We start from the raw sequence: 12,088 nt of genomic DNA, 5'->3' as shown, positions 1-12,088 counted from the left end.
CAAGATGCAAAAACGAGGCATTGTGCTTCCACATCAGCTGCAGCACTGATGAGTTTCACACATTATGAACCAGAACAGTTTCCAAACTGGTGCAAAGTGACTAAATCTAAATAAAGACCTTGGTGTTTAACTGTAGCAGGGTAAACGGCTGCAGGAGCGTTCATGCGCCCTGTACAAGTTCCCGGATGAAAACAAAAAAAATGCCAGACTAAATTAATTCGCCCTGTGCCAAAAGGCTGCGGGGACATTTATTGAAACATGACATGAACACAAACAAAAATGTGCACGTTCTTTTTTGTAGCAGCATTGCGAAAATAAAAACACCCGCGTCCCCCTCCCCTCCAGAATTGGTCCATAATAAGAACAGGTTTGTCTCCGCGGCCTTCTTAGACTTCTTCCTCCCCAGCCTCCAGAGAGCGAGCGCGCCTCCATTTTCCACACAAAAACAACAACAGAAGAGTCTATGAAGAGTCCCGATGGGGAAGCGAGTGTGATTTCAACCTGACACTCGCCCCCATGTTTACAAAGGTTTATCCAAAAACGAAACAGAAAAACACTGGTATGAAAAAAGTGGCACCGAGCGGAGCCTGAGCTTGTCCCGAGTGAACACGGGAACACCGGTTACTTGCTCTTAGCAGGTTTCTCCGTCTTCTTCGGCAGCAGCACAGCCTGGATGTTGGGCAACACGCCGCCCTGAGCGATGGTCACTCCCCCCAGCAGCTTGTTGAGTTCCTCGTCGTTACGCACGGCCAGCTGGAGATGCCGAGGTATGATCCTGGTCTTCTTGTTGTCCCTGGCTGCGTTGCCTGCCAGCTCCAGGATCTCAGCGGTTAGATACTCCAGCACAGCCGCCAGATAGACTGGAGCTCCGGCGCCGACGCGCTCCGCATAATTGCCCTTGCGCAGTAGCCTGTGGACTCGACCCACGGGGAACTGGAGTCCGGCACGAGAGGAGCGAGACTTGGCCTTTGCTCTCGCCTTGCCTCCGGTTTTCCCTCGGCCAGACATGATGGTGATGTGATTAGCGTGTGCAAGTCTCTGCTGGAGAATAACAAAGATGACGCAGAGAAGGACGTCTACGTAATGACAGAGGAGGGTGAAACTATATAAACCGCCTGCGCGTTTCTGGTTGGTCGATCGAATCTGAGACGCACGAACCAATGGCACAGCGCGTCCTGCGTTAATGCGCATTCTCCGGCGGAGGACGCACCAATCGCGGGAAAGCAATGGCGCACACTTATTTGCAGAGCCACGTTATAAATACGAGAATAAGCAATGGGGCGGCGTCCTCTCAGCTGTTTCGCTGCCTTACTTGTCACTGACACCTGCACAGGGGGGAGAAGAGAAATGCCTGATCCTGCAAAATCAGCCCCTGCGCCCAAAAAGGGCTCCAAAAAAGCTGTGACCAAAACCCAGAAGAAGGGAGACAAGAAGCGCCGCAAGACCAGGAAGGAGAGCTACGCCATCTATGTGTACAAAGTGCTGAAGCAGGTGCACCCAGACACGGGCATCTCCTCCAAGGCCATGGGCATCATGAACTCGTTCGTCAACGACATCTTCGAGCGCATCGCCGGGGAGGCGTCGCGCCTGGCGCACTACAACAAGCGCTCCACCATCACCTCCAGGGAGATACAGACCGCCGTGCGCCTGCTGCTGCCCGGCGAGCTGGCCAAGCACGCCGTGTCCGAGGGAACCAAGGCCGTGACCAAGTACACGAGCTCGAAATAAGAGTGTCGACAGGAGAGAGATGGTCTGTGATGTTTTGCACCATGGCTGTCTTCAAAGAGAGAGCGCGAATGCCAAATTAACCCAGGCCTTGCACCGAATATACTGGGACTGTTGTAGTCTGTCTGCCATTTTGTTTAAAAAAACAAACAAACAGTGTCTGTGTTTTTTCTGAGCTGAGTCAACATTTTTTAAAGAGTTACAGAATGATTTGAATGTAAAAACCAATCGGTGCTTTTTAAACTCTGATCAATGTTTTGATTTTGTTTTTGCACCATAATAATGCACCTTATTAGATGACCTGATGTCACTTTGATGACAAACATTGGAAATAAACTTAACCACCAGTGAGTGATGTGGGTCTAATTGTCACTTGGGTCATATTATCATTAGGGAATGCACTGGGTTGATCCATAACAAGCAGCTGAACAGGTGTACCTAATAAAGTGAGCGTATAAAGCTCTTTAGATGCTTCCCTCTGAAATTCAATTAAACATAAACCATTATCTTACATCTCATACATATTAACCTGCATCAAAACAAAACTGCACTGAAATCACTTGAATATGTCAGAGTACAAGTACATTATTGTGTGTTTGTACATTAGATGTTGGGTTTAAAAGGTGCCATTCATAAAAATCATGTGACTTTCAGGGATGCTCAGCCACGTTTTCATGATGCATGATGAGACAGTGTTCAATTTCCACTATTGTTAATTGGATTCAGTAGATCTTCCGTATGGGCGATTTAAAGTCACCCACGTGCTCGCTCACACGGCCCGACTTTAATCGACGCGCAGCACATCACAGTCGACAAAAGGCAAGAAGAGGAATCCATGTGACGCTTGGAGACGGGTCCAGTTACCGAAGCGGCTTCAGTCACCTGCGAACCGTGCCCCGAGGTAATGAGGACACGGGAATCAAAAGAAGTTTTACGGGGGAAACAGAACCTCCGGGAAGATGATGTTCAAGTTCAAAGTCTTGCACGCACTTGTATGTCTCGTGGCAACAACGTCGCCTTTCCAGAGACAATGAAATTGTCAGTATGTGACAGAAATACAAAGATCTGAGAGGATATAATGCATTCTTTAGTGCTTTATCCTCCACATAAGGGTCACGTGGAGCGTGACATATGGTGAAACAACAACACTCACATTCACACCTACGACCACAATTTAGAGCGTCCACTTAACCTCGGCATGTTTTTGGACTGCGTGTATATCAAATAAGTATAAATAAAAGCCTATATATACTCTCTCTGGCCACTAGCAATAAGTGTGTGGTCTTCTGCTGCTTCAAGGTTCAATAGGTTGCACGTTCAGAGACGGTTTCCTGCAAACCTTGGCTGTAACAAGTGGTTATTTGAGTTACTTCTTAGACCAGGCTAGTTATTCTCCTCTGACCGCTGGCATAAATAAAAGCATCTTTGCCCAAAGCACCGCCGCTCAGACTATTCTCTGTTAACCCTACAGAGTCTGTGCATGAAAATCTGGTACCAACAAGTTGCATACAAAGCCACTTAAACCACACATCTTCCTTGTTTTGATTCTCAGTTTGAACTTCAGCAGGTCGTATTAATCAGCCATGGTTGGCTTATTAAAGGTAGGGTTGGAGATCCTGGGAAAACAGTTCAAATTCAAAAGTCCAAGACATGTACATTTTTCATGGACGGTGTCCAGAGAAACACGGACTTGAGTAAACATCATGTCCCCTTTAGCGTTTGTCACGAGGATTCAGTGACTGACCCACTCGGACGCACCAATGGCTGCTGAACGGGGGAAAACGCACGACTCCAACGACTACTCAACGCTAAGCTCTGCGTAAGATCATCTCCCCTCCATTGTTTTCCAGGGGCTAGCTTCAGGGTTCCTGCAGGGGGGATCTTAAGGGTTTTTTCTGTGGTTCAGGTGACAGTTGTAGGAGGTTTTGTTTGACAGGGTGTGTCCTCCTCTCCTGCTCCGAGATGATGGGCAGGAGCCCTCATTTCCCAGACAAAGACTGACCGCCGCTGGCAAAATTAGTGTCAAAACACGGTATAAGACTGACAAGAGTTCACAAAATGGCCCATTTTAGGAGCCATTATTGGATAAAAACAAGGTATTATTAGCCAGATATTAACGTCTTCTGTCTCTTTTGTTTCGTGGGGGGTTTCTTCTCGTTTTTAATTTCGTTGAATTTTCCTGACTGGATATGTGGGAAGCGATTTAGCACATGAGGTCATTGTCACTAAAGATGACATGTTCAATTTATAGACACTTAACTTTGTTTACCACCAAAGACCAAAAAAACAAAAAAACACCATCCCCTCCTATTGTTGCGTGCGTGACAGATGATCTGCTTGTGCCTTGTATTGCTCTTCCCCATCTTCTCTGTGGGCTTCTCCCATCATCATCATCATCATCATCATCATCATCATCTCCTTGAAAGGAGGCCAGTATAAATGTGGGCCATGGAGGACGGAGCTCACACACATGCACACGCACACACTCGTCGTACTTAGAAAAAAAGTGGAGGGAGAACATCAACACAAGGTAAGACAACAACTCTAGTTCACATTTTCAATCCTCAACATCACTTTGTGCTTGTTTTTTTTTATCTGTTAGATGCTATTTTGTGCCTGTGATTGTGTGTTTCCACAAGTACTGGACTAAAACCTTCCATTTCACAACTCCACGATCAATATTTAATCTCTTTTGTGTTTGTTTTTTTTACATTTATTTGGCAACTCCTAGGCTAGTTACCAGATTATCACTCAACCTGAAAAGTATATTATAAACACACTGTAATAAAGTCTTTTAATTTGGCTTTTGATCCCTGATGATTTTTTATTATTATTATTATTATTATTATTATTTATCTGACAACTAGAGCTGCAACTGACGATTATTTTCATAATTAATCGTTTGGTCCATAAAATGTCAAAAAAACGTGAATTTTTTTTTGTCAAACCTGGAAACAATGACGCTCTCAAATGTCTTATTTTGTCCACAAGTCAAAATTATTTACTTTTAATTGTTTATTTGTTGTGTGGTGCAAAGAAACGAAGAAAATATTCACATTTTAGAAGCTAAAACAATCAGAAATCTTGTTTTTATAATGAGGGTTGTCAGTGGCCGTTTAGGAAAAATGGATTAAACTATTTAATATAAGGTGTCTATTTAATAAAAAACTCAACAAAAATAAGCTGTTGAAACAGTGATGACTGAGGATACAATGACCTGTGAGTCACAGAGTCACATTTTTACTTTGAATTAGTTGATATCACGTTTGTAATTCAGGACTTTTACTTTGAAATATCTTATTTTTGGTTGCCAAATGGATATAACACTTTCAGGGTAAAAGTGTCTATATTCTTCCACTAAACTGATCATAATGTATAAATACAGCAATTCATTTATCAGCGGCACAAAAGATAAACAAATAAGTGCAAACATCTGTTTTACTCGAGCCAACATGTGGAGGAGATGGTGTCCATGTCTGTCATCTCTGTGTCCCTGCAGGTCAACGACAATGTGGCTGCTCCTTCTTACGTATCATCTTGCCACACTCCTTCTCAGCCGAGCTGACAACCCCTGCTTTAGACACTCCACCTTCAGAAGTCCAGGTCAGTGCTCACACAATCACTACTCTCCCCCCACCTCTTTCTCCACGTTCCTCTCCCTTTCACACCTTTTATTTCCTGCTGCAACCTAATCAGCGTCGGCAGAGTTAAAAGCGGCTATATGAGGAGTGTGTTTTTTTGTATGTCTGAAGTGAGTTGTGTTACAGTACTGAAAGAGTGACAGTTATGTTTCAAGACACGGTCAAGCAACAGGATTATTAAACCCAAGTGAAGCCACTAATCAGGCGAGATTAACACAGTCAGCCACAGCTACGGTGGCTGACGTCACACAATCCCGTCATGGAACCAAAATAATGCTCTTCCAGCAGGAAGCTGCGCTGTTCATATCCAAAAAAACAACCCTACCGCCAAAGCCAGTTTGAGAACCGCGGCGTGAGAACAATGTTATTATAGTTAACGAAATAATGAAAACCAAAATTGATAACTAAACGAAACTGGAATGACGTAAAAAAAAATTGAGGGTGAAATTGCAGTGAAAATGAGCTTAGTCTTCGTTTTTGTTAATTCATTTCACAGTTAAGCCTTTCGGGTTCATATGATATATATTTTGACGGCAATTTTGAACATTTTCATTCATAATAAGATGCTTTAAATTTTTTCACGAGGGTTATTTATTGTTATTTATGTTTTTATGATCGTGTGTGTCTTTAGTCTTGTTGTTACCTTGAACATTTTGCATATTTTGCACTTTAGGCTACTTGATCATCATGTGTCCTTATACATTTTTTTAAAATTGCGTGTTTTGTTGGGTTTTTATGAAACAATATTAATGACCTTTTTGCATCTAGCATACTCGATATTACAAAAAAACTAAAACTAATAAAAACTAAACTAAAACTAAGCATTTACAGAAAAAATAAAACTAGCAAACCTGCTGTAAAAATGAATTAAAACTCATTTTAAAAGTGATGGTGAATCTCAATGCTTCTAAATAAGAATATAGAGTTGGCAGCAAGGTGTTTTGAGAAGTGATGAAGGCGTCGTTCCCCCGTGCATTTATACTTAATGGGGGAGAGAGCTGTGTCACGAAACAAAAGACAACACACTCACAGACACTAAAGTGGACGATGTCATTAAAAGGCCACAACAAACGACATTACATTAGTCTCTCAGGAGAGTCCTGTTCCAGATCCTGAAAACTGATTCTGGTCTCGTCCTGACTCTGTTCAGCAAACTCGGACATTGAAGTCATCTGTGGCGCTCAGATGATTTCCCTTCACATCCTGCTGTGCCCCATCTACTTCAGAGGCTACAATGAGTCCCTGTTGTCCCTCAACTCACAGCACTCCAACCAGGCATGTAAAGGGACGGCCGACTGGGCCGCGGACCCGCCAGTTGTTAAGTTCAACTTCTCCATCACAAACGAGGGCATCAGTGATTGCGACAACAAGCTGGCAGTAAGTGACCTCTAAGCTCAACTCTCTCAAAACAACACCAACACCACTGACGCACTCAACAAACATCAACTCTTCTCCCTCCTCGAAGGAAATCCAGGAGCCGGGAACTGGACACTTCTCCCAATTCTCCTACGTCCAGTACATCAACATCTCAGGCATGGCGTGCACCAAGGACCCGCTCAAAAATCCCATTACCTATCACCAAGAAGTGATGTACAAGTACTCCTGCCGCTACCCTCTGCAGTACTTCATCAACAACACTCAGATGAGCGTGTAAGTACGACTCGGTTTACAGTCTTTGTTGATCACAGCACCTCACATGAGACTTTGGCCAATCACAGAGCAGATCAGAGAGAGAGAGGGAGAATACTCCTATTAAGGATCATTTATTCTCCATTTCGTCTGTTTTACGTCCATCTGTCCCAAATGTTATCCCCGTCACTACACAACATATCTCTGTGCGCCTTTTGCGTTGGTACGGTAAGGCACCAAGTTACAGCCGTCAACATATCGACCATTAAAGAGGCTATTTTTTATTGCGCTTGATCCGAAATAGACTAAATGTAAGTCATTTCTAATAATGGGGAATGCTTCTATTCAATATTTCCGTAACCCTAACCCTAGATGCAACGTTAGGGTCAAATAAAAACCGCTGTGTTTGTTTCACCGAAACTAAAAGGTGCTTCTTCGTCGTTTATACTCTATACTGCCTCCATGATTTCAGGTGGTATTGCGGCATTTCCTCCGTCATCGTGACGGACGAAATTAACGCAAAGTACGTATGAAAGGCTCAATCTCTCTCGAGTACAAATGGGCCTTTATTTATTCCACTACATGACAAAACTTCATGAAACAAGAGTCTTAAAAGAGACACATATATGTCTATATATACAGTTTATACAATGGCTATGGATGTAATTCTAGATTGTGAGAACTGCAAGTTGTTTTTTTTTATTAAAACCTTCCCGTGAAACAAACGATGAATGACATACGTTGTCTATACATAAAAATGTATCCCGTTACCTTATTTAGTTATAGTCTTCAAGGGGCAGCAGTGTTCTCAGGTGTGTTATTACCTGTGTGTGTTAAGTTTCAAGCAGGTGTGCTTCTCACCTCACTGTGTTGTTCTCTTAAGTATCAAATGATGAATGATGACCTGGTTGTCGATGTTTCCAGCTGTTGACAGAACTTTCTCCCCCCCCTCCTCTTCCTCCTCTTCCTCCTCCTCCTCCTCCTCCAACAGATCTGGGGCCAATCTGGTAATTAAAGACAATAACGGAAGTTTCATCAGTACACTGAGCATGGGACTCTACGCGGTGAGTGCACTGTCGCAAAATTATGTGAAGTTAAATTGTGTTGTTTCACGTCTCTTTCCCATGAATCGTCAGACGTCCAGATTTCCCAGATCGCTTTGATATGGTATGGCACAAATATTATTTTGTGTTTCCATTAGGAATTGTACCAAAATAACCGCCCCCAAGTGTTCCAATTTTTGGCACCGTTACCTTGGTGTACCAGAGTAAATGGTACGGTACTCCCATGTCTCCGGTGTTTCTTCAGCCACAGACTGAGCAGGAAAAAGCGAGCTGCTGGGTGTCCTCCTTTGTTGTATGTTGTGTCTCGTACAATGATGTTGTTTGTTGTCGTCGCGCCAGTAAAACATCGCACTACGCATCTTGCCATCGGACACATCCCACACACAGCCTGCCTACCAAGTAAAGGTACTGGGCTTTCCCATTCCAAACTGGACCGTACCATGATGGAACTACGGCAATAGACATATCATAATCAAACTACCTCAATCACCCCTCAACAAGATGTCTTTTCCCAAGTACGACTCACTTCTTTAAATCAAGGAATTAGAGAAAGAAAACTGCTCGGCTTACCTTAGAATATATAGGGGGTAGAGTGTAGACATCGTGTAGACATCGTGTGGTCATCGTGTGGACATCGTCTCCGCTGGGTCTGGAGAGTGAAGCCAAAACATTGATATTTATTTGTATGGTACTGTCTTGAAAGGAAGAACATGATCATCAGTCTAAACAACCATTCTTCCCTTTGTTTTTGTCTTGTTGGGCGTAAAGGACAACAGCTACTCGTCCTCACTGCTGATGCCTCAGGAAGGTCTGGAGCTGAAGACCAGGATCTTTGTCGAAGTGAGGGCCTCGAACCTCAGCAACAGGTAGTGGTTTTGTGTTCTTCAGGTTATGTCTGTCATTTTTTATTTAAAAAAAAGTAATTTTTAACCAACTGTTATTTTTCAGATTCAACGTGCTCCTGGATCGATGTTATGTTACAGCCTCACCTTTTATTATCGACAACAGCTTTCACGATCTCTTCGTTGGGTGAGTGATCGGACCAGGGATAAAGGGTTTGAAAAATCCAGCGACATCAATGGCTTTGTTTGTTTTTCTGACTTCATCATCTCTCCTCCCCTCCTTCAAGGTGTGACCGGGACATCCAGACAATTGTCGCGATGAACGGAGACCAGCAGGAGGCCCGCTTCTCCTTTGAGGCTTTCCGCTTTATAGAAAACACAGACGACATCATCTCCACCTACTATGTCCACTGTGCCACCAGACTCTGCGTGAACTCCATCTGCCCCGCTCTCGTCCAGGTCAGCGGGCAACTCAATAACACCCTCACTTCTTGCCTGTCTCAGTGCCAACAGAGGCCGGTTGCAAAAATAACACCTTTTTTATGATGATGATTTATGACTGCGTAAAACAGTTTCTAAGGAGTTAATGGTTTCAATGACTAGTTTCAGGTCATCTTAGGCCAACGTAGTTCCCTGATGTGCTTGGGAAGGGACTCGAGGCAACCGGGAACTGTTATTCATTCTTGTCATTTCTATTTAAAATCCTGTCCTGTAAACAAAGTAACAATCGCTGTTTATTTGCAGAACTGCACCAGCTCTCGGAGGCGCCGCAGCTCCGAGGACAACCAGGATACTACAGTGAGCGACTCGGCCACGATCACTTCAGGCCCCATTTATACCAAGTCAGAGAAAGGTAAGAACCTATATGTGTACTACAACAATAACGTTTTTATTTTGCTGAATCACATCTGTCGCATGGGTCTGAATTTACCTGTTTTTTTTCATTTGTTCTTTTCACAGGACATATGTCGGGATCTGAAGGTATGTATTGTACACGTAGCTGCTATTTCATCAACTAAAACAGATGTCAGAATACTCACCAAACACGTTTGTGATGTGTCACAGAGAGTAGAGAGGAGATGCTGGAAGCGGAAAACTTACAAATTTGTTCTTACTGGCAGAAAATGTCACCTTCCCAAAAACTGCTGTAAAAATTATATTAATATTTTTTTCCACTTTAAATGAGTTAATCTTTTAAGACTACTTCAGCCTGCAACATACAAATCAAATATTAATAATATTTCTGAAATTGTAACCCCTTAAAAGACGTGATCCGTCATATGAGAACATACGATAACTTAGGATAGGTTGCCAAAAATAGATTATCTGTATTTGTCAATGACTTTAACTGTTTAGAGAGCTCCAGTGAACCAAATAGCAATTTATTATATTTGTCTACATATAAAGCTTCAATTTCAATCTGCAAAATGCACACTTGGGCTCGTTTGTCCCTGTGGGCTGCTGTAGAAACATGTCGGCACTAAATGGCGGCGTCCGCAAAGTAAGGCCCTACCTAAGTACACATTAAAGGCTTGATTTAAAGCGACAAAAAACATTATATACTCTCTTAAATGTTGCACACTGGACCTACATGTTTACCAGAGTACATATAGACAAGAGATTGCTCCCTTTGGTCTAATTTTTGGTGTTTCTTTCCTCCCCCCAGACCCTAAGGAAAGTCATCATATGGTGGTGGTGGTCTCGGTCATAGCGGGCATCATTGGCCTCATCTGCCTCACACTCATCGCCGTCATCGCTCTCAAGACGTACAGTGCGAAAAACGCCGCAGGCAAGACGATTCTGTGCACGCCGGAGTGACTCATGTCCATTTGGGATGACTTGAAATGAACAATACCATCCACTCAAGACCCGGTCGCCAAAATTAGTTTGCTCAATGTTGTTTTCCAGCCCCTCGTACTTAAATCTGATTTATTAAATAGCACTTAAGATAGTCAGAAATGTTATATTGTGCACTCAACTGCATTTTTCATGACTGATTTTTAAATTTGTGGTAGTTATCATCTATTAAAAAACCTGATCCTCCCATTAAAACATAATAAAAGAATATACAGCAGCTGTATTCCCATATTGAAATAAGCGAACAACAGGGAAAAGAGGCTCCTTGTCTCTTTGACCTTAATGCTTTCATTCATTCAGCCTGTGTGAAAAACATACTGTACTTAAAACTTTGAAACAGTAGCCGGAGTCGTGTTGTTTTACACTGCTATTAAATGAAAGAAGTCTAGTTCCCAAGAAGCAACAGTACCTGTCCTGCATTCACAACCATGCACACACTGCCTTAGGCCTTCACCTTTTATTTAAATCTCTGGTTTTGGATAATGGGGTTGTGGGCTGTCTTACGACAAAACAAGGAGATAGGTAGGTACTGTAAGTCAGGGTATTTTCTAACTTTCTACATCTGCAGCTATTTGTTTTGTACATTTATGACCAATAAAGATGTTTGATAAGAGTTCATCTTCTCACAATCCTTGGAGAAGATGGTGTAGTGAGCACCGTGTGAGGAACAACACCGTGTGAGGAACAACAACGCCTCAGTCATTATCTTTGGAGTAAATTCAGAGACCTGCTGACCCGCTTGTATGTTTCTATTCAGTTCACATCTGCTGAATTTACTGAATTTTAATGGAGTTGTGTACAAATGGGTGAAGAAAGCCAACCTCCTGGATGTAGAAGCACTTAATGAGCGGGGTTTCCGATTGCCGGAAAGTCCCCTAAAGTGGTTTCTAAGCCTTAAATAGACCTTTGAGTATGAAAACCCTCACTGTATCCTCAGGACTTTGTGTACTATAATAAAATTATTGGCTAGTTTAGTATTTGTATGAATAAACAGCTCAGATGCTCAGAATCTGTACTTTTGTACATAAATAATGTTAATAAAAGCATGTTTTGGCTGCCTTTTCACTCACAGCTGTTTCAAACAACTATTCACAACAACATCATTTTGACATGTTTGTTCCTCGCGGCAGAAAATGCCACCTTGCCAAAAACTGCTGTAAAAACAATATATATTCATATTTTTTTCCACTTTAAATGAGTCAGTCTATTAAAAGTATCTCTCATTTTCCACAGATATTCTGATTGGCAGTAATTCTAAAGTGTATGACAGTTAATTCCTGGCAGTGTGTGTGGGGGTCTCACTTACACACTGCAGGACACTCAAGACTTG

The 12,088-nt window shown here is 42.7% G+C and overlaps 3 protein-coding genes across 3 annotated transcripts; 2 read left to right on the top strand and 1 right to left on the bottom strand.

Moving 5' to 3' along the window:
- Positions 1 to 147: 147 nt before the first annotated feature.
- On the bottom strand, positions 148 to 1,051 carry h2ax1 (H2A.X variant histone family member 1). Its single transcript, XM_083910619.1, has one exon. It carries the CDS (start codon positions 1,006 to 1,008, stop codon positions 622 to 624), a length of 387 nt encoding a protein of 128 aa, XP_083766745.1. The 5' UTR covers positions 1,009 to 1,051; the 3' UTR covers positions 148 to 621.
- A 247-nt stretch (positions 1,052 to 1,298) lies between these two features.
- hist2h2l (histone 2, H2, like) lies at positions 1,299 to 2,130 on the top strand. The gene has a single exon (XM_083909792.1). It carries the CDS (start codon positions 1,348 to 1,350, stop codon positions 1,726 to 1,728), a length of 381 nt encoding a protein of 126 aa, XP_083765918.1. The 5' UTR covers positions 1,299 to 1,347; the 3' UTR covers positions 1,729 to 2,130.
- Positions 2,131 to 5,234: 3,104 nt separating this feature from the next.
- On the top strand, positions 5,235 to 10,719 carry LOC310944719 (zona pellucida-like domain-containing protein 1; the record flags this gene model as incomplete). The annotated part of the gene is made up of 10 exons (XM_083910527.1): positions 5,235 to 5,328; positions 6,517 to 6,743; positions 6,832 to 7,016; positions 7,987 to 8,059; positions 8,828 to 8,925; positions 9,008 to 9,088; positions 9,189 to 9,360; positions 9,646 to 9,754; positions 9,862 to 9,882; positions 10,568 to 10,719. 10 exons carry the CDS (start codon positions 5,235 to 5,237, stop codon positions 10,717 to 10,719), a joined length of 1,212 nt encoding a protein of 403 aa, XP_083766653.1.
- Positions 10,720 to 12,088: the final 1,369 nt, after the last annotated feature.

Source organism: Microchirus variegatus, assembly GCF_963457635.1.
Source record: "Microchirus variegatus genome assembly, chromosome: 2".
Taxonomy (NCBI): Eukaryota; Metazoa; Chordata; class Actinopteri; order Pleuronectiformes; family Soleidae; genus Microchirus; species Microchirus variegatus.
This window is presented reverse-complemented; position numbering and strand designations above follow the sequence as displayed.

Coding starts and splice junctions, on each gene's coding strand:
- h2ax1 (XM_083910619.1), bottom strand. CDS start 1,008: ATGTCTGGCCGAGGGAAAACCGGAGGCAAGGCGAGAGCAAAGGCCAAG.
- hist2h2l (XM_083909792.1), top strand. CDS start 1,348: ATGCCTGATCCTGCAAAATCAGCCCCTGCGCCCAAAAAGGGCTCCAAA.